General features: G+C 30.1%; 1 protein-coding gene across 2 annotated transcripts in view; it reads right to left on the minus strand.

Annotated features, from left to right (window-relative positions):
• mof (males absent on the first) overlaps positions 1–22,752 on the minus strand; it is a 38,391-nt gene that overhangs the window by 9,809 nt on the left and 5,830 nt on the right. The window contains exons 4-9 of one of the 2 annotated variants that reach the window (XM_016051902.5): positions 21,547–21,600; positions 18,484–18,648; positions 16,156–16,245; positions 15,756–15,990; positions 11,689–11,839; positions 8,168–8,392 (exon numbers count right to left, since the gene is read on the minus strand). In XM_016051902.5, coding sequence (XP_015907388.1) covers positions 8,176–8,392; positions 11,689–11,839; positions 15,756–15,990; positions 16,156–16,245; positions 18,484–18,648; positions 21,547–21,600 — 912 coding nt within the window. In that variant the 3' untranslated portion in view covers positions 8,168–8,175. The remainder of the gene's footprint in view (positions 1–8,167; positions 8,393–11,688; positions 11,840–15,755; positions 15,991–16,155; positions 16,246–18,483; positions 18,649–21,546; positions 21,601–22,752) is intronic. The other variant, XM_071183490.2, reaches the window with a different exon arrangement.

The raw sequence follows: 22,752 nt of genomic DNA on the forward strand, positions 1-22,752 counted from the left end.
ATGGGCATCAAAGTGGAACCTGCGTGAACCCCTTAGTAGACCAGATACGGCACTTTCAGCAATGGAAGAATGTGACAGTATCTTTTTCCCAAACAGTTATTGCTTGTTATCAATATTGGCCACGTTGCCAATCACCACAGCAACTGCAGAAAGAACTTTTTCTACTCTTAAACATGTAAAAACAGCAACAAGAAATGTTACTAAAGAAGAAAGGCTAACAGGGCAAACTTTATTAAGCATATTTCAGGATATTCCGGTTCGTCCTAAAAAAGTAATCGAAAAATTTTCTTCAAATCTCCGTAGCATGTCTTTGTAAATTTTGTTTACAAATAGATTATAATTATTATGTAATATAAATTGAAAAATAATTATTATGTAATATTTTTTAATTACTAGTTTAACTTTTGCAAACAACAGAATAAACAATATTTGTTACAATGTTTTTCCCCTACTTTGCATGTCTGAAAGTGTCTGTGCTTCTTACCATATCCCCCCCCCCGAAAAATATCCTGGCTACGGCCTTGTATACCTACTGTCGTTCCTAACCGGATTGACTGTGTTTGTGAGAGGCATCTTGTCTATTGATTGATAACGTTTAAAAACAGGCAAAACAAAACATTTATTTTAAATAAAAAACAACAAAAAACAAAACAAAACACAGCGTTCCAAAGATATTTTAAAAAGCCAATTCAACGATATTTTCAGTTCTCTCTTTTTTCTCTTGCCATGCTCAGAGTAACCTACATATTCTGAATACTTTTGGTGGCGCAAACTAATTGGAGTTAGTGTTTGCCGCAACATTCTCCCCACTTGAGTTTTATGTAGGAGAAAACTCAACACAATAAATTACAAAAAAAATACTAAAATTATGGCAGACATACAATTGTTATGTTATAAAATTTAAAAAATTTTAAAATATACAAATCTGTATTTAACGTCCAAAAATGTTCATAGTTATTTAATGTTCACTGGCCTCTTCAGTTACCTCTAAGGGATATAGTCTTTGAATAGGTCTTAGTAAAGTCCCTTTGTCCGTTTTCAATTTGACTAGTCTTACTCGTCCATCTCTTCCAGGGAACAGCTCAATAACTTTTCCTAACGGCCAGAAAATTCGTTTTCTGTCTTCTCTGCCAATCAGGACGATGTCTCCAATATTTATTTGGTCAAGTCTCTTGGAAACAGATGAACGCAAGAAACCTAAATATTCGATCCTGAATCTTTCTTTTAGTCTTTCTCTCAATCTTTGAACATATCTGTATCTCTTGTCTAAATTAGTTTTGTCAATTTTGTCTAAGTCGGCTACGTCGTTAGTAGGGAGGTCTTGAAGGAATGAAGATGGTGTTAAAGCTCTCAAATCTGGTTCTTCAGACACATAAGTCAAAGGTCTATTGTTCATGATCGACTCACATTCACAAACAAGAGTTGAGAGTTCTTCATGAGTCAGAGATGACCGTCCCAAGTTTTTTCTTAAGAGGTCTTTGAGAATTCCGATTAATCTTTCCCAGAATCCTCCCCACCATGGGGCGGATGGTGGATTGAATTTCCATTGGATTTGGGAAACTTCAAATTCTTTCATGATTTTGTTCCAATCAAGGCGCTTTAAGGAGGCGTTGAGGCCAGTGAAATTGGTACCATTGTCTGAGTATAGTGTAGCTACTCTACCTCTTCTAGCAATAAAACGCCGTAATGCTTGAACAAAAGCGTTTGTGCTAAGAGAAGGTATCAGCTCTAAGTGAACAGTTCTATATACAGCACAGGAGAAAAGGACGATCCAAACCTTCTCATTAGTCTTGGTCATCAAAGGTCCGGCCAGATCGACACCGGACACTTCGAATACAGCCGATAATCTAGTTCGATCAGGAGGCAGAGGTGGAAATGGTACTTCAAGATTTTTAACCATTTGTCTCTTGCAGGTGACACATCCTCTGATAACGGAGCGAACAGTTCTTCTACCTTTTATAATCCAAAATCTCTCTCTCAGGATTGTTAGAAGAATGGACGTTCCTGCATGTTTATTCAACAGGTGTTCTTGTTCAATAAGTCGGGTGACAACAAGATGCTTTGACGGAAGAATCAAAGGCGCAATGAATTCAGGGGTTTCATCTTCATTCAAAAGTCTAGACTTTAATCGAAGTATCTCCTCATGATCTGAAAACACTTGAAAGTTTTTCAAAGATTTTTTACCTTCTTCGTCATTGAAGCACTCTTTTTGTACTGACCGCAGAAGAGTCTTTTGTGCATTTCTTATTTCTTCTTGCGTTAAATCAACATTCTTTCTTAAATCTTTAGCTTTTGGTTGGAAGCGTAACAACCATGCTACAACTCTGATTATCTTAGAAAACTTCGAAATTCTGGATGCTAAAGTAGTTGCAATGGATTCCGAGTCTACATTGATAGCCGAAACAACAGTCTTTCGTTTTTCCTTTTCAACTTCCTCTTCATTAACATTAGCTACTGTCATCGGCCAATCATCCTTAGAATTCTTCAGCCAGGCAAGCCCTAGCCACCACTTGGACTTCAGAAGTTGTTTAGCTCCACATCCTCTCGAGAGAAGATCGGCCGGGTTCTGGCTTCCTGGTACATGATACCAATTCTCAGGTGATGTCAGTCTATTTATTTCAGATATTCGATTGTTCACGAACACTGACCACTGTTCTTTCCTCTTAATCCAAGTTAACACAGTCGACGAATCTGTCCAAAAGTAGGTGTCAATGTTTCCTTTTTCGAGTTTTAAAGCAGAGTCCATAGAATTGAACAGTCTAGCTCCAATAGTTGCTCCCATCAATTCAAGACGAGGGATCGTTATTTTTTTCAGTGGAGTTATTCTTGACTTAGCTTGGAGTAGCTGGACATTTACAGAGCCATCAGGGGATTCACTTCTTAGGAATATACAAGCTGAATAAGCTGTTTTGCTTGCATCAACAAATGTATGGAAGCTGAGTTTAGATAAGGCAGTAACTCCCAACCATCTTGGGATCTTAATATCATTTAAGTAATGTAAGTCTTTGAACCATGAATTGAATTTTTTCTTTATTTCTTCATTAACTTCCGAATCCCAATGATCTTTAGTCTTCCAGGTTGCTTGAAGTAAAAGCTTAGGTCTTATTAAAGCTGGAGCAAAAAATCCAATCGGATCAAAGATTCGGCTTATCAGGGACAAAATTTTTCTCTTAGTTAATTTTTCGAATTCTTCCAGCTTCAGTGAGTCAGAATCAATTTTTAACGAGTCTAAGTTTTTATCCCATACGTAGCCTAAGACTCGCGCTTCAGTAGCTGCAGACGGGCAGTCTAATAATTGGTTGCTTTCCCAACTTCTTAGGTCAAATTGACCTTCTTTCATAATTTCTGTAGCTGACTTTATAAAAGTTTCTAATTCAGTTAAATCTTGTACACTCGTTACGCAATTGTCTACATAAAAACTGTTGCGGAGTTTTTCCAACTGTTCTTCAGAATATTGTATCTTGAATGTCTGTTTGGACAGATGATGATGAATGACAGCCATCAATAAGAAAGGATTACTGGTTAGACCGAAAACAACTCGGCGATGTCTATAAGTCTTCAGTTCATTTTGTTCATCAATCAAAAGAAATCGTAAATAATTCCTATCTCTTTCATTTAGAGAGATTTGCAGAAATGCTCTTCTAATGTCAGAAATAACACCAATTTCATACAATCGAAATCGAGCCAAAATGGATGGTATTGTCTCAATAAAATTTATTCCAGTCTCTAAACAATCATTTAGTGATGGGAAGTTCGGATTCTTGGCTGAAGCGTCAAAGACGGGTCTGATTTTCAAAGAAGTTGTCGTTGACTTTTCCTTAATAATTGGGCGATGTGGGAGGTAATGTGTACCTTTAATTGACAATTCTTCTTGTGGAACTTTCTCAATCACTTCTTCTTCTATCCATTCATCAAAAACTTGCTGGTATTTCTTTTCATATCCCGTTTTTTCTAATTTCTTGTTAGTAGATTTTAATCTTTTAAGAGACAACCCATAATTATTCGGTAATAAAGCATGATCCTTTTTCCATGGTAAGCTTACTTCGTATCTTCCATCTGAATTTTGATAAACTGTGTCTCGAAAATGAATCATAACTGCCCTCTGTGTATCTTCTCTAGTGTTTTGTTCCACAGGGTCTCTAATACCAAGTAATTCTAAATCCCATAAAAATGAAACAGGTAATTCTTGAGAAAGCATATTTACAACCGTCATATTTAAATTATCATGGTTTTCAAACTGAGGAACCTTCCCTATTAATGTCCATCCTAATTTAGTGTCGATGGCGACTAATCCAGATTTTAATTGTTCTTGTTTACCCGTAAATAGTTTACCAACAACATCAGCCCCTAAAAGAACTTCAATAGGTCCTGAATTCCTACAATCAGTTATAAATATCCTTTTTTGTCTCAATTCTCGAATCCACGGCCCTTGTCTAATGCTAGAAACATTATTACAAATTATTTCCTGATCCAATGCATCTAAATTACAACTATATTTACCATCAAGGCTATCGAGATATATTTTATAACATTTGTGCCGTTGAATTTCTGTTTTCTTTCCCCCAAATAATGAGGTCGAAAATTCTTCTTCCCTTTCAAAATCAAAACCTAACTCTTCTGCAGTAGATTTCATAATATAAGACTTTTGAGAACCCGTATCTAAAATAATTCTAGCTTTACGCTGCGCTTTATTTCCCTTAATAATTACTACAAGAGTCTGTAAAAATACTTCTTTAGTTGCATGCACGCGCGAATGTAAGGTGCCAGTCCCTTTTTCTTCGCTTTCATTATTATCTTGTTTTCTTTCATCCGATCGATTACATTCTAAGTCAGGACACATAAATTTTAAATGTTTTCTTGTGCAAATAGAACATTTAATGTTTGATTTACAAGAAAAAGCCAGGTGCCCCTTCAATAAACAAATTTTACATAAACCCTTCCTTCTAATAACAGACTGTTTTTCTTCTAAAGGCATATAAAACGCTTTCTTGCAAAAACGAGTCTCGTGGTTTTTAAAACAAAATAAACAAAGGATATCATCGTTTGAATTATGACTAATTAATTCAGCCGCAGACGATTTCCGATCTCTCAAATTCAGATTCGCCGGTGGTGTCAAGTTCCTTCGTTCGAAGGGGGGATGAAATATTTCAGTTCTACTCAATTTTATTTTTTCTTCCGCTTGTACTTCGTTTTTCAAAAAATAAATTATCGCATCAAGACTGGATAGTTTTTGTTCGCTTTCTAAATTTTTTCTTTGGCGTTCAAATGAGCGTAACACATTTAATGGTAATGAACTTTCAACAAGGGGATACAAAATTACACCACACATCTCAGATGTAACTCCTAGTGAGTTTAATGCTCTCAATTGAGTTGACAGTTTATTGTATAAACAGCTTAAAGAATCATTCTTATTCTTATTCGCATTATTTAATACGAGTTTCAGGAGTTCTCTAACATAAAAATCTATCAATAGATCTTTTCGGCCATACCTTTCGGTTAAACTTTCAACAGCTAAAGGATAATTTTCATCTGTTACAGGAAAAGATTCCACAATTTCCCTAGCTTCCGATTTCAGCTTCGTCGACTGAATTAAATAATGAAATTTATCAGCTTTCGTTAAATTAACATTTTCATGAATATTTTTAAATTGGTTCCAAAACGTTAACCAATCTTTCAAATCTCCGCCGAATTTATATAATTCAACTTCGGGGAGCCGTTGACATAAAGCTTTCGGAGATTTAGTGTTCGGTAATTCGCCGTTGTTTTCGGAAGTAACAATTTCGTTTTCACACGAGTTCTTTTTCAAATTATCTAAGGAACGTTTAGCTTTTAATTGAATTCTCAAAGCTTTTTCTCTGTATTCTTCAACGGAATTATATTCAGTTTCGAATTCTTTTTCATCTTGCAAACTATCTAAATAACTATTATGTGTTATTTCCAAAATGTCTACCTTCTGTTTAAATAAACAAAGATCCGTTTCAATTTCGTCATACGTCACACTATCGCCAATTAATAAATTTTCTAGTTTCTTGTAGGCCTTAGTAAATGAAGCTCTTTGAGCGGTTTTATTTCTTTTTATTATTTCCATTTTTACTATCTTAATATCAAATTCTTAGTTTCTAAAACTATCGATTCTAAGCACATATAAATTACCGTTCTGGTATCAAATATTCAAATAAATATATATATATTTCAAATCTTCAAAAGTATTCAAATTGTCAAATATTTAATCTTCAAAATGGAAATTAATAAATCTTCGCCTACCTTTCTTACCAATCCTTAAGACAAGGCCGCCGACCCGGGGGCGCCAGAAATGTCGTTCCTAACCGGATTGACTGTGTTTGTGAGAGGCATCTTGTCTATTGATTGATAACGTTTAAAAACAGGCAAAACAAAACATTTATTTTAAATAAAAAACAACAAAAAACAAAACAAAACACAGCGTTCCAAAGATATTTTAAAAAGCCAATTCAACGATATTTTCAGTTCTCTCTTTTTTCTCTTGCCATGCTCAGAGTAACCTACATATTCTGAATACTTTTGGTGGCGCAAACTAATTGGAGTTAGTGTTTGCCGCAACACCTACATTGGGTACTTGGATGGGTATTTTTGGAAATGAGCTAGCTGATGAAGGAGCACAAGCTGGCTCTAGTACGATTTTCAGGGACCCTGAACCAGCCTTGGAAATTTCTTCTACATCATTCAGGGCATCTATACTCAAGCTCTATGGCAAAATTGCCCATGAGCAATGGCGTAACACAGGTGGTCAGATACAAGCTAAGGAGCTGAATCATGACTGTCCCAGTGAACGTCAAAAAGAGCTTCTTAAGCTACACAGGAACAGTTTGAGGAAGATCATTGGTCTTCTCACTAGACACTGCATCCTCAGGAGGAACCTATATGCAGTAGTGAATCCAATCCTCTTTGTTGGGGTTGTCATCTTGAAGAGAAGACTTCATGACATATACTTAGTGATTGTGAGGTCTATTCCGCTCAAAGATTTGAGCTTTTAGGGCAACACAGCATTAAGGCCTGGGAACTGCAAAATGTTCCTGTTAGGTGCTTGCTGAATTTTATTCTAGCCATAAGGCTTTCTTGTTGATCATGATTTTGGGTTTGGGTACAATACTCTACTCTTTTGAGCTGCTCAACCTCTAAGTCTACTTTAAACTAAATTTTTACAAAAAAGCATGTTTTTCTCTCTTTTGCCCAATATATTCAATTTCCAACCAGTCTGGTTTTAAGTTCTCTCACCATCGGGCTAATCCATGGGAGGTTTTCATGTTTTTTTCCTTCTGTGTAACATAAATAAGCATTGATTTCACAGAAAGAATTTTATACATAAGCAAATTTGCCCTTTGTTTGTTGCTTGATGCAGGAGTTACTTAATCTTTTGAGGGCTCAAAATTACTTTAATATGGAGATAGAAACGTAACATTTAGAACAATAAAATCCCTATATGAATCTTTTGTTAAATATTGGTTATAAGGTAAAATTTCTCATTTCTAATTAAAAATATTAAGTACTTTGTGCAAAAATATTTACAAAGCAAATGAAATATGAGTAACACTATTTATTTACAATATTTAGAAATTTTAGGGTTTGAACATGCTCTTATCATTCAGCTCTAATAATACATTTTCGACATTTGTAACAGATTATAGTTCCTTTTTCGTAAGTTCGTGTGAATATAGACAGTTCCTAATTGTTTCAAAGGCTTCAATGCCTTCCATAAATGTTGGTACTGATTTTAGTACTGTTTCACTGTCTTTATAAGCATCATTTAGCAGTTCATTAACAAAAAATGTGTTGTGCGAAATGATTTCCCTTAACATTAACAAATCCTTATTTTTTTCTTACTCATTGGCAATAGGACTGTTTTTATTCCCAAAATGAAATAATTTCAATTTTTTTTTAAACAGTCAGTAGAATTTTTGAATGATTGATGCAGGTACTTGCTAGTTTTAAAATTGATTTAAATAGGTATTATTAACTTTTATAAAAACTATTTGTGATGGAACTGTTAAAACAAGATGATACATTTGGGAAAACAAAATACTTGGGATTGACAGATGGAGGTTTGACTATATATGTTTTCAAGCATATTTGCAATCATTACTCTGGTAACACAATATAATAATTCAAAAATAATTTTTAATATACTTACTGCATAGTTTATTTTTTTAGTGTTTTCAGCTGTTTCTTTGGAGGTGCCCATCTTAAAAGACTAGTGTCAACAGTTATTTTTGGCCTACGGCAATATAATTTGTGCAACTGCTCCTCAACTAATTTAGGAGTAACACATATAACATGCTGGCCTCTCCAATACTTTACCATATTTAAACTTTGTAAAGTACTAATTATATCACAATGAGTGATACTGGTCATCATACTAAAATTGAAAGCATTAAATATCAAAACTCATCCTTAAATAAAACCGATTATAAAGAAAGAAAATGTCAACATGTATCATAAAAATGTTATAAAAATATATTAAATGCAACATATTTGCAAAATTTATAGATTTTAAAATCATGATAACTTATATCTTTCATGGTTCTTGCTCAATTATTTAAAAAAAAAATTAGGACTTTTTTAGCACTTTTTTAGGACTAAGAAAAAAAAATTAGCACTTGATGTAAAGTAAAAATAACATACTTAAACTATACGTGATACTAAAAATGTACAAATAAAGTGTTTAACGATTCATGAAGTAAAAATTGTATAATTAATATATACATGATGCAAATTGCGGCTTAATTTTGTCACAATCTTTTTCCTCAATTTTCTTTTTTTACTTAAGTAATTTAATATGTTTCTCATTTTTAGAACACACTTGCTTTTGTTTTCAGACATTAATTTTGGATTGATGCAAGCAACATTTCTTACAACAGAATAGTTTATTGGACATTTCTCCAGTAAAGTTTCTAACATTTTGGTGATAAACTTTCTATAATCTTTCTTTATATTCATATGATCTCGGTCAGAAATAACTTTTGAGGCTAACAGCTGCTTTAAAATTTGGTCACCTTTAAAACCTACACTGATTTTTGTCAGAGAGACATAATTCTTTTCATCACAAAAATTAAAATGGCACAGTTTCTTCAGAGAATTTAAGTTTTCTATAGATTCTGGCTTCAGAATATTAAATAACTGCACACTATGTAATACCAAATCCTGGATATCTGCAGCAAAAAATGGTAAAAGTGGCCGATCTGCTTGATACAGTTTCAAAAATGGTGAAACTAGCTCCGACACATTTAAGAGAAAGTTCAGCTTAACAAGAATTAATTTGTCTTTTATTACTTCTTGTAAAGTTAAAAAGGATTTACATTTCACTTTTCTAAACTTGCCAACATTTTTCACATAAGATTTCAGTGAGCCATTCTGTTTCAGATTCACCTTTGTAGAATGCATTATTTAAAATATGAAGCCCACAACTTCCTATTGCATTGCATTGAACACCATGTTCTTTTAACAAATCTTCTTGAATATTATTATAAAACTTCCAATTGACAGCAGGACAGTTCATAGAAATCTGCAATAATTTGCAGGGATGATTGTGTAATTTCTTGAGTAAAAAAATAAATAAATAAATAAAAAAGTTTAAACCGAAAAATTAGAAAAAAAATTTAAACAAGTTTTTTTTCCTTTTTCTCAATATTTCCTAGTTTACTTAAAATATATTTAAAATTTTACACATACCTATGATGACCTGGAGAAGCAATTGAAATTTACAAATATGTCTTTCTTTCTTGAGTTTATGATTATAATAACTATTTACTGATAAAAAAATGAATATTAATCTTGAATATAAGCTTATAAAGTAGCTCTCTTATAAACAAATAAAATAAACTGCGTTTTTAAGTTCCACCTTTGAAAATTTGATTTCCGAAATCTCTTGTGATCACTGATTTCTTTAAACATCTGAACCTTCGATCTCCGGAAACTTTCGGATAACAGTTAACGAAAAATCCGGATTTTTTCCAGAGCACAATCAGCCCTAAATTTCTTCAGGTCTACATTTTTGACTGATGAATAAAAGCAGGCTAAAAGGTCATCTGCTGCAGAATGGCCCAGAAAAGCTGATGTTAAGTATCACGTCTCTACAATGTTCTTATCTGGGTTCCAAAAGTGGATATGTATATCCAACTGCTTCTGCTGTGTCGCTTTGTTCAAAGACTCATCGAAAAGCAATGTATAAAACTTGGCATTATCAATGCACTTCAGAAGTAGCATGCTAAAATGAGGTGCAAGTCCAAAATGACAGAGATATGCACACTTAGATTCACTGCAGGCGAAATGACGTGCTATTGAACTGTCTGAAAACATTGTACTAAATAATTTTCCAGTGTATTGTAGGAGTATCAAGTACCAAGAATTGTAGGAGTAGTAGCTTTCTACAACTTTCAAAGCCCATAAAATCTCAGAAGAAAGAACTTCTTTCCCCAAAGCCCAAGAATCTTCAAAAAAGATGGAGGCAGCAGAAGAGCCAAAGGCAACAGAATTTAAGGATTTAGGGAAACCGATTTAGGGGCCGTTCAAAAAGTACGTACATCCCGAAGGGGGGGAGGGGATTCGCTATTTTGTACGGTTTTGTACGATGGGGAGGGGGGGTGGTATTATACAAAGTACGTACACTATAAGCATACACCAAATTTAAATTTGACTTTTTCCTACACACTCCTTAAATAAATATTTAATTTTATTTAAAACAGAATTATTTTAATTTTTATGAAAAAGGGGGGTAGACTAATAAAATGTACGTACTCTAAGGGGGGGGGGAGTAAGACCTTATGTACGGTAATGTACGAAGGGGGGGGGAGGGGTTTAAAATTTCTCCATTTTTGTGTACGTACTTTTTGAACGGCCCCTTAAGGAATCCGACCGCTCAAAAAAAATTTCAAAACGCCAAAATATAAAATATTTAGCACTTTTTTAGCACTCAGAAGAAATTTTAGCACCTTTTAGGCCCTAAAAAAGTTGGGAAAAAATTTTAGCACTTTTTTAGGACATTTTAGGACAGCAAGAACCCTGTCTTTTAAAAACATTTTTCAACTATATAAAAAAGTTAAATACTATAGACATGAATTAACAGCCAATAAAAAGTAGGTATACTATAAAGCAAATAATTTCAATAATTAATGTATGGAAAAAAAAAGTAGACTTTTTTGAAAAAAATTATAACAAAAGAAACAAGCTTTCTATAGCAAAACAATTGATACATTTATTTATAAATTTAACAACTTACATTTAGTGTGAATTATTATCTTTAAACATATCATACATTTATTTGCTATACTGCTACTATTACACATTTCGCTGACAGGGTAAAATCATATTTTTTCCCTTATACTAAAAATGATGAAAAGATAAAAGTTAATTTACTGCATAAGAGTTCTTGAATAATTGAAAATATAAAAACATTTCTGGAGTGCTGCATATTTTAATCATTCCTAGGTTCAACGTTTAGCTAGAATAAAATAAAGGAAAAAAAAAAGTCTCATTGAAAATTGAATTATTACCACTATTTGCCAAATTTGAAGATTCTAATCTAAAATTTAAACCCTATCGTCCAACTCATTAAACAATAACTTCAAAATTTAATACAGCTACTTTAGAAATGCGTAACTTTAAAAATATGAAAAACAAATTCAAGACAACAAATATTTTTTAAAATTTACGTACCTTAGTTCTCTGACAGATAAGGCCCCTTTATAATTTTTCAATATTTCTAAAATAACCCATGACCAATAACTTCTGTAACTTAGTTTTCCTAAATCTGAAAGAGGCTTTTCAGGAGAGCCCACAGCATGTTCCTTTTTTGACAATTCATAGCCTGTGGTATATTAAATGAAGATAAATGTTTAAAATTAAGTTTTGTTATGCAAGAATAAAATTATTATTAATTAATTATTAATTTTCAACTATTAATTTTTATAATATAAATTATCATAATTTAAGGATGTAAAAAATTTCGATAAAATTTAAAAAAATTCCTGAATACAGAATCAATAAATATAATTATTACCCTGCATAAACATTTCACAAGGGATTGAAACAAAACTGATTGTATATAAGAGAAACAGCAAAATTCAAAAAAATTATTGTATTTAGTACCATATAATTTCATTTATGCATAATTAATTATAAATTTTACACTTTCAATTTGTAAATGAATAGTTGATATTATGATAAAACTGTTATAGTGCAATAAAAACTTAAATATGACATTTTACATTGGGTATCAAAATACATAATTAATTGTACTCTACCGCTAAGATTAAACATAATAAGATTATTTTTTCTGCTTAAAGCAAGATTCTAAGTCTCATTTCTATAGTTTATTTTGATTTTAATAATAATAAACATTTTTATTGTAAATTAATAATTGATTATTCTTACTTCGAACACCATTTACATCCAACATCACTGCTTTTCTTTTCTTACAAAATAAAGAGAAAAATGAATAAAAACCATCTAAATCTTCTTTTAGATTGATGCATGTCAACATATGCCAAGAATGTATTTCACCTCAGTAATCTAATAAAACCTGCTTGAGTATGCTGTACTTAAAATTATATTATATTACATAATATAATATATATATATCATATAATATAAATTATTTATATTACAACTTAAAATTGAGCAATGAATTTCTTTTAATTCTTTTTTCTTGGAGATCAGCAAATCAGTTTTAATTTTTTGGGAAACAACAACTTCATTTAGAAAATTTAAAATCAATAATTTTGCTTAGAAGTCATTGAAAAGTGTATGCATTTAGAGTAAACTCCCCCCCCCCCTCCAGAATATTCTGTAGTGATTTATTTTTTGTCGAGAAAAGCAACTCAAGCTTGTATTCAGAAACTGTTCTTGAGTTTAAGTACACATTTATACTTAGGTTAACTTGAATGCTTGTTATATGCATTCAGATGTAAAGTACGAAACTTTGCCAATACAAACAAAGGCATAGTTAGGGCTCACAGAAATGGAGCAAACTCAGTTTTTACATCTCCCGACACATATATATACATATAATATTTATAGATTATATAATGTCAGACATAAGGGGATTTTTCGCGACTGTTATAAGTTTAGATTCTGTAAAGCTAAATTCCTTACTAAAATTTTACATTGAATAAGATTTTACAACTTTAAATCAAAGTAAAAACATTTATTCAATTTGGTTTAAAATTGAACAGTAAACGTTACTAATAAATGCAGTTTCTATTAAACTAAATGTTTGCTTATGATTAAAGGATAAGTGCTTATTATTTCTTAATGTCCTGTAAATTTGGCAAAAATAATTTAAAAAATATTAAACCAATACGTCAAGAAACTACTATAATAATATTCAAATTTTAAGTAAATGAGATAAACATTTAAAGTAGTTATTTGGCCCAGAACTGGCAAATGAAACTCGGGGAATGAAACTTAATTTTTTTATTTTTATACCAGGATTTTTAAAATTATTAGATTCAAGGAAATATTGCTTAAATATGAGAGTTGTATTTACATTGATGTTAATATACGATGAGTTAAAATTAGTGACTTTTCAAATAACTTTCACAAGATGGAACATTTTATAAAACACATTGATCCACCTATTCTAACAGGAAATAGAGAACAATTTAAATTTAAAGAAGCTATTTAATGAAAAAAATAATGTTCATAGTATTAAGATAGAAATTAAAGTATTTTCGGTATTTATAATTATCATTAACATAGTTTTATTTCAACTTGAGAATTTATGTCAGACACCAAAAATTTTACAACTTTCCATCTTACGTTTACAAGATGGAAATGTTATAAAACACATTGATCCACATATTCTAACAGGAAAAAGGAGACAATTTAAACTTTAAGATTCTATTTAATGGAGAAAAAAAGTATTTTTAATAGCATTAAGATAGAAATTAAAGTAGTTTCAGTATCTCTAATTGTTCTGATTAACTTAATTTTATATTCAACTTCAAAAGAATTTACGCCTGACAAAAATTTTTTTTAACGTTCCCCACAAAAGTAAAAATTTCAAATTAATTATACATCATGTTTCAAAGTTAAGAGCTGCATATAATTCTTTATTAAAATGTCAACTTCAAAATTCAGTTTAGTTTATATTTAAATTAAAAATAAATTCACAGAATTTAGATAATTTGTAAATGAGTAATCAGTTTTTGCTTTCGTGTGATTTACGTTCAATACCAACAATTTAATCCATTTAATTTAACTTTTTTACTGTCAGTTTTTATGAAACAAATTGTTTTCAGATAGGTAATAATGCACTAAAAATTTGATAAGAAAATTTGATAATTTTAATCTTAACTTATATTTTATGTTTTTTTTAAAAAAGAAATTTATGTTGATTTCTTCGGTACGACACCATGGAATTATCCCATTGTTGAGTAAGCCTTCTAATTTAAGTCTATGAAGATCAAAAATTACAAGGGTGCGTAACAAAAAATAAGCACCTTTTAAGCACTTTTCAAGCACTGAAAAAATATTTTTAAGCACTTTGAAAAATATCATAATTAGACAGGGTAGGCAAGTTTTTGACAATTGATGGTTTTATTTACAGTGACGAAGAGGATGGCACGTCACAAACTATGAAATTAACAAGATAAATGAAATTTTCCATTACTAATAGAGAAAAAAAATTGACAATGTTTAGTTGGTCCCCGCAATCAGCAAAAACTCGAGAGATTTTTCGATTCTATTGCAGAGGGCGGAAAGTGAAGTCTGAAATTGAGAATCTCTTGCAAAATGCAGCAGGATTGCACATGAGAGTAAAAAATCCTTACCACTGAATCCAACTCAGTATACGCAAGTGCGAACCGGCAAGTATTTCATCAAACATGTAAAACAAATGGTGTTTTCATACACTACAGATAGGCGGTACGCCGAAATAGATTGGGGTTGAATTAACTGTGAAAATGCTGAATAGGACAATGTCTTTTTGCATAATTTGTGGCGAAAATCAACATGGTAAAGAAAATATCTCATTTCGGAAAAGGGAAAATTAAGCACTTTTTAAAAACACCCATGGAAAAAAGCAGCTTTAAGGACTTTTAAAAAACGAAAATAAACACCTTTTAAAAACGCTACGTACCCTGATTTCATTTCTTCTCTCCCAACAAGGCACTTACATCGAAGAGCCATTACATTATGACCACCCTGCTAATAACATGTAGGACCATCTTTAGCCCTCAAAACTGCTAGCACCCGCTGTGGCATTGATTCCACAAGGTGCTGATAGGTAGTCTGAGGTATTTGGTACCTAGCACTCGCCAACTGGTCCTGCAATTCCCTCACATTGCGAGGGGGTAGCGTCGTGGCAGCACGAATTTGGTTTTCCAAGTAGGACCACAAATGCTCTATTGGATTAAGGTCAGGTGAATTTGGGGGCCAAGACATGACTTGAAAGTCACTGGAATGTTCCTTGACTATTCGACCCTTATGACATGGTGCATTATCCTGTAGGTAAACACCATCCCTCGCAGGAAAAACTGTTGCCATGAATGGATGAACCTGGTCTGCAATGATGCTTAAGTAGCTTACAGACATCAGGGATTGTTCTATGAGGATTATGGGTCCTAATGTGCCCCATGAAAACATTGTTCCTGGGCGAGAAACCATGAAAACCGAGACCATTTTTATAAGTGGAGGGTGGTCATAATGTAATGGCTCTTCGGTGTACATCAAAAAAATTTTTTAAGACCGAAACAATAAAACAAACATTGCAAATTACTTACTGAAAGCAATAAGGAATTTTCCAAACCCTTTTCTCTGATGGGGAGGAAGAGTTAGAATGCAAGCAACATTATTTCCATCTGGAGATTCTTTTTCTTTAGAAAAATAGCCCACAATGTGAGCTCCATGTTTATCTAACTCTGTTAGAACATAAAATAAAAAAGGCTCCACATCAAAGTATAATGTCTTGTGATCAAGAAAAAGTTTCGCCATTAAGCATAAACATTGACAATATAGCTAAAAGAGAGGAAAATGGTTAAAGTAAATTTGTATTGAAAGATAGAAAAATAAAAACAATTATTTTGCCATTATTATAATACATAAAGTCAAGTGCTCGTTAGTAATTTTTAAATATTTAATGAAGTAATTAGTCAGAATATTACAAATAAATTACGAGTATACCTTGTGATCTTTTCCATCCACTTCATATACTGACAAAACACCTTTGCGGTATATTTCTTTACCAGGAGGCTGTCTCATAGTACATTCACCCTTTCAAAATGAAAAAAATAAATAAATTACAAAATAAAATTTAAAATAGTTTAGGAAGCAAATTCTTAAATATCAAGTTCACACATTCTTTTTCTGGGAGCAATTAATTATTTAAAAAATCATCATAATTACAGGCATAAAATTATATTAAAAATTGGGCAGATAAAAGTGATTATATGTTTCTAGAGATAATCAGCATTGACTGGGTCAATCATTAAATAACAAGAGTTGCTAAAAAAACTTATTAAAAATGGTATTATTTGCAAAATATACAGTGCACAAAATTTTAAAAATAGCATGTAAGTGAAACAAATAAATATTGATGCAAAAGCTGCAGTTATTAAAGAAGAAAAAAATGTAAGTCATTTTATTATTCAAAACTCATATCAAACAATTTCAGGATTCAGTAATTTAAAAAAAAAAAAAAAAAAAAAAAATAGAAAAAAATAGAAAAAAATTCTATCATTAATTATAATATTAGCAAATTCAAAGGTCATTGATGAAACACAATTATAATATATTTTTTTCCATAAAAACTAGAATTCACTAATAAATTGTAAAATAAAAGAATAAAATGCTAATAGTAATCAATAAACAATGTATTATATTTTTTTGCAAAAAAAAAAAAAAATGATATGATTGATAATGTGCATATACAGTAAAAGCCTGACATAACAACAATTCACAGCAGCAAATAGATTTGTCGTTATAAGCAAATACACATATTTCATGAAAATAGCAATGTAAAATCTAAAAACTGAAAATGAAGTACAGCAGCTTTTGTTATCAATGATAACTATTAAACTCAACATTCAGAATTAAGTGGTAATCTGTCAAGAAGGGAAGTATGTGGTCATTGTGGAAATATATGGTATAGTAGATATGTCATCAACAAAAAGGCATATATTTTTCAAAATGAGCAACAAGTTTCCCAAAAATAGCAAAATTTTTTTGGAGGGAGGAACATATAAAAAGGTTGAAATTGTAAACATAAAATAAAGTGAAATGACACCAGTTTTTCACTTTTCTGCATTGATACCAGAAATAAATAAAGATGGTTTTTTTGTTCATTTTTCTGCATAACATTCGTCACTTAAACAGAAGAAAAAGTATTTCTTTCAAAAGATGTTTGTCCCAATAGAGAGAGATAAGCAATTTTTAACTCATTACAAATATAAAATTTTTGTAGCTTTCCCATTTGCATTTTGTCAGTGACTTAGAAAATTATTGTAATAGCAGACTTCTTGTAACATGCAATACTTGTTATATTGATCTTACACCATACTATACAATATCACCAGGGTTGTTTTTTAAGTTAGAAAAGACATTTTTTCTTATTACTGCAATCTATTTTTCATAACTTAAAAGGCAATATAGTATAAAAAAATTGTGAAAGCTTTGAAAAATTCAACGAATTTTAATGGTTTACCTGAATAATTTTTTATACATCACTTTTTTAATATAACGCAGATCATTAGAATCTATGTATGAATAAAATTTTTTTTATGTCCTCAGAAGGAGAACAAATATAATACCTTAAAAAAAATTTATTTATTAGAATTCCAAAATATTTTTCTTAAATAAAGGAAAAATTTGTGACAAGCACTTTCTATGAATTCACTGCTATTTAAGATGCAGGATTTCCTTTAAAACCAAGGCATCTGAATAAACTATTTTTTTAAAGAAAGTCACTGGTCTACCTCAGAATGCATTCACACCAATAATATTAATTTTTTAGTATGTAACAATAAAAGTGTATTTGCTTATTGATAAATAACAGAATTGTCCAAATAAACTTTGTACATTATTTTTTGCGTTATTTTACAATCATCTTTGTAATATCGAAAAATCAGATTTATCATAATTTTTCACATCCTTCAACAGACACACATTTTGTACAAAATTGTCTTAAATTTTACACTTCCAATTAAAAAACATATATTCAATATTTAAATGTCAACTTTTATTCTAATAAACTGTTTTTAATTTTATAAAACAAGGTTTATATTACAATTATACTATTGTTATACATAATACAGGAATAAAACTTTTTTTAAAATCTATATTACAACTAAAAATTATTGTATACAGAATATAAAAATTTATTGTTCTACAGAGAATGCAACTTGTGTTTTTATGTTGCTATTAACTATAAATGACACATATTTTTTAAAAGCTTAATAAGAAAACAATCCTATTATATATATATATAAATAGCTTAAAAAAAACCCTACTTACTTGGTGATATCTATATGTTTTTTCAAGTCTCATATATTTTAGGCAATATTCACAAATCCATAATTTAGGAACTTTTCCATATTCTTCAGGATATGGTGAAAAATACCAAGTATCAATCTCATACTTCCCAAATTGAATTCGGTCAATATATTTTACTTTTGTTATCTATGGAATAAAAGTTATTATTATGTTAGAAAAGATTATTCTTCGTATTAAAAAATACAAATTATTTTTTTTTAAAGATGTAATTATTTTAAGATTAGCTGCAAATATCTTAAGATTGGCTAATATCTATTATCCCACTTAGGAAAAAAAATTACATTTTCAAATGTTTAACGTTGTATTAATTTTATTTCTGTACTCAGTCATGTGTTTATTGATTTATTAAATCATTGATTTATCATACATAAGTTTTTACATAAATCTACATAAAGTGGACACTCTCAGAACTATGATAAATGTTCACTTAAGAGAAGGGATTCCAACTGTGAAATCTAATGGTGTAAAATGTTTCAGTAAAATTAATGTGATGTCTAAATAACTACATAACTAAAAATGAGGAGCAATATTCATTAACTAAACTAAATTAAAAAAAATAAGTATCAAAACTTGGCATAGAATAAAATAAAATTTTTTTTTTAGAAAAAAATAGCTATTCTTTTTCCTTGATTTAAAAGTATAGATTCATTATATAGAGTTTGTTCAAAATGAGATGAGTGAATATGAGCAGAGAACTAAAAAATACCTTCTACTGAACATCAATTTTTTTACTATGCTAAAATCTTTTCATAATGATGATTTTTGTAGTTTATTTCTTCAACGTAAATTTTAACCCTTTTAGTAATTATTAGAATGTTTCAGTCATTTGTAAAATGTCAGTATGTCAATATTTTTTTTGGTGTTGTTGCTGTATTGATCAGGAAAAATTCCAAGCATTTTATTAACCATTTTGAAAAGACCTCAGACAAGCTTAGCAAAATCTGTCCCTTTAAATTTTTTTAAAATAAAGAAAATTAAAACATTTTCATGTATAAAAAAATCTTAACTCAATAGGTTTGCAGATTGACAAACATATAATTTAACTTATTTGAATGTTTCGCTGTCTTAAATAGCCTAACAAAGTGAAAAGATTGAGACAGAATGTATCAAAACAATGATAATGAAGAAGTACAGCTGAATTTCAAAACTAATTTATAAGGAATAATACGAATAATCAATTAAGCAATATATTTAAAAAATTTTTTTTTATGAGTTTGACAAAGCTAAAACCAAAAAAACTACATAAAATTTTTAGATTTAGGTTGAGAAAAGATTGAGACAGAATGCATATAAACAATGATAATAAATAAGTACAGCTGAATTTCAAAACTAATTTATAAGGAATAATACAAATAATCAATTAAGTAATACATTTCAAATAAACTTTTTTTAATAAGTTTGACAAAGCTAAAACCAAAAAAACTACATAGAATTTTTCAGACTTAGGTTTCTAAGATTTAGGATATTATTCACATACTTTCTTTTTACGATTACCATGCACCAAGTAAATTAAATTTATTGAATTTCATCTAGTTACATATTACAGTGTAAAGTCGCATATCTGGAATCGGTGGGACTTCCAGATGTCCGTATAATAGATTTTTCCGTATAATTGTCCCCCAAGGTAAACAAAGCTTAAAATGATCTAATAAACAATCTGAATCTAAGAAGCAAAACATAAATAAACATTATTTTTAAGGGGAATAATGTTTTAGTATTAGAATATCTAATCAATCAAACATAAAATATGTATTAGAAAATAAAATATTATTGCTAAAAATATAGAAAATGAAAAAATTTGACTGTTATGAAAATATTAATCTGCCATTTTGAACTAGAACGATTCAAGCAGGAAGGGGTAATTCACTTCATTTTGGAACAAAGCTTAAAATGATTTAAATCTAAGAAGCAAAAATAAATAAACATTATTTTTAAGGGGAATAATGTTCTAGTATTAGATTATCCAATCAATCAAATATGAAATATTAGGGAAAAAAATTATTGCTTAAAATATAGATAATGAAAAAAAAATTGACAGTTATGAAAATAATAATCCGCCATTTTTAACTAGAATGATTCCAGCAAGAAAGGGAAATTCCCGTCATTCATTAAGATGGGTAGGTGGAGGAGAAAAATTCATTTCCTCCTTATTTGTGAAAGAAAATAAGTGTAGAGAGGAGATCATTCAAGTTGAGGGTGGGGAAGTGACAAATTATTGTTTTCTCTCCAATTATTGGCTATCAATCAAGCATAAAGGTGGGGCATGCTGATGGGGTTCTCTTTATTTTTTCTTGTATGACTGAAAGAATCTGCTAAAGAAAGAATGCTATCCCCTTTCCCCCCCGCCTCCTAAATATTACATGGTCAGGGGAAGAATGAATGCTTCTCAAGGACATGTATCCTTTTAGACCTAATCAAATGTTCCATTTTGACTCCCCCTCCATGTTTATGCTTGCAGTGTTTACCCTTTTCTTTCAATAAAAATTTTCCAGGAAATGCCTCTTTTACTAGCCAGCTGCATAGGAAAAGAGAGGGGAGGGGACGCAGTTGTGGTCTTTTGAAAACAAATCTCCCTCTTTTCCTGCATTACAGAGTAGGAGCATTGCTAAAGGTCACTCAATGGTCTTGGTAGATCTTCTCTTCTTTCCCTTTGTGATTTATGGGTTCAATGCATAAATCAGGGGTTCAGTGCAAGCTAGAAGAGAAAACGTGTCAAAAGACCTTTTTTTTCTTCTTTTTTTTTAAAGAAAGGGGAAGATGAAGAGATGTTTGTTTATTTTGATTGTTAAAAAGAGTCCAGGAAATCGATCCTTCGGGAAAAGGGAGGTCTGGGTATGAGACGTTGCACTGTATCACATTTCATTAATTTGACAATGATCCAGTCACTTTTTTAAAATTAAAACAAAAATACAATTAAAAATCCAGGATTAATTAAAACTCAAAATACCATTAACAGAAAAGATAAAACTTTTTCAATGATAACAATATGGAAAACATAATCATGACAAGGGACTTGTAACTTACTGCTTCATGTTCTTTTTCTAAAGCAGCTGTTGTAGGATCCATTTCAGCATAAGTCTAAGAGGCGAAAAAAGTTTATTGCTATTTTAACTTTGAATTAGAAGGTTAAAAAAAGCATATTCAAAATAAACAAAAATATTAATTTAGGATAGAGTTATATAGAGCTAAATCTTTTCGTACTAAAAAATAACTTATGTAATTATTTCTCTTTTAGAAATGCATTAGCATTTCAACTATTCCTACTATTTGTGAACTATTCTTTCCACCTACAAAACTAACAGAGTCTTGATTTTAAATAGTTTCTTTCATAGTTTCTTTTATAAAAATATTTCTAACATAAGATAATTCTGTGAATGCATAAGTAGACAATAATAGCAAATGTAAGCATTCAATTTTTCTTTTAGATGAAATCTTACAAATTTTATAACATTAATAACAATTAAGCTAAAAAATTTGACATTTTAAAAATCAACTATATATATATATAATACAACCCCCCCCTCTAATGTCGAAAAAAAAAAAGGAATTTTGTCAGTAAAAATAAAAATACAAGATTTGAGGAAAACACCTAATACCTGTCAGCTATATATTTGTATCACTGATATTTGAACTGTTTAAAAAAATAGTTATTTTTTTATTAGCAGAAACTTAATATAAAAAAATATGAGAATTTAAAAAAAAATATTTTAGAAAGATTAAATTTTCTGTTCTCCTTACTTACAATAGAGTGGGGTAAAATAACTTAATTATTATTATTATATTATGAAACTTTGCTGTTTTGAATCAATGGTTCCTTTTTAAAAATTAAGTAATTAAAATCGTGATTTAAACCACTAATTTAAATAATTTTATTGAAATCCTAGACATTCTTCGTTTATCCTTTTTAGTTAATAAAATTGTAAGCAGAAGTAATATAACTAAATATATAAAAGGTAAATAGTCTATTATACATATTATTAACTAATATGAGATTAATATAGAATTTAAGAATAATGTGCATTAATAAGACAGATAAGACCATATAAAAATAAATATTAAATTCATTTATGTGTAGAGAAACTTGAAACTGTTCAATATTTTTTATAAATAAGAATAAGTTGTTAAAGATTACTCCTTTTAACAAATCCTCTTTTTCAAATTTAAAAAACTATAAAATTGAACACTTTTTCTTATAAAATTGTATTAACATAAAGAAAGTTAACAATTTTA

This window comes from Parasteatoda tepidariorum, chromosome 7 (assembly GCF_982258835.1).
Source record: "Parasteatoda tepidariorum strain Cologne lab strain chromosome 7, Ptep-v5.0, whole genome shotgun sequence".
Lineage (NCBI taxonomy): Eukaryota > Metazoa > Arthropoda > Arachnida > Araneae > Theridiidae > Parasteatoda > Parasteatoda tepidariorum.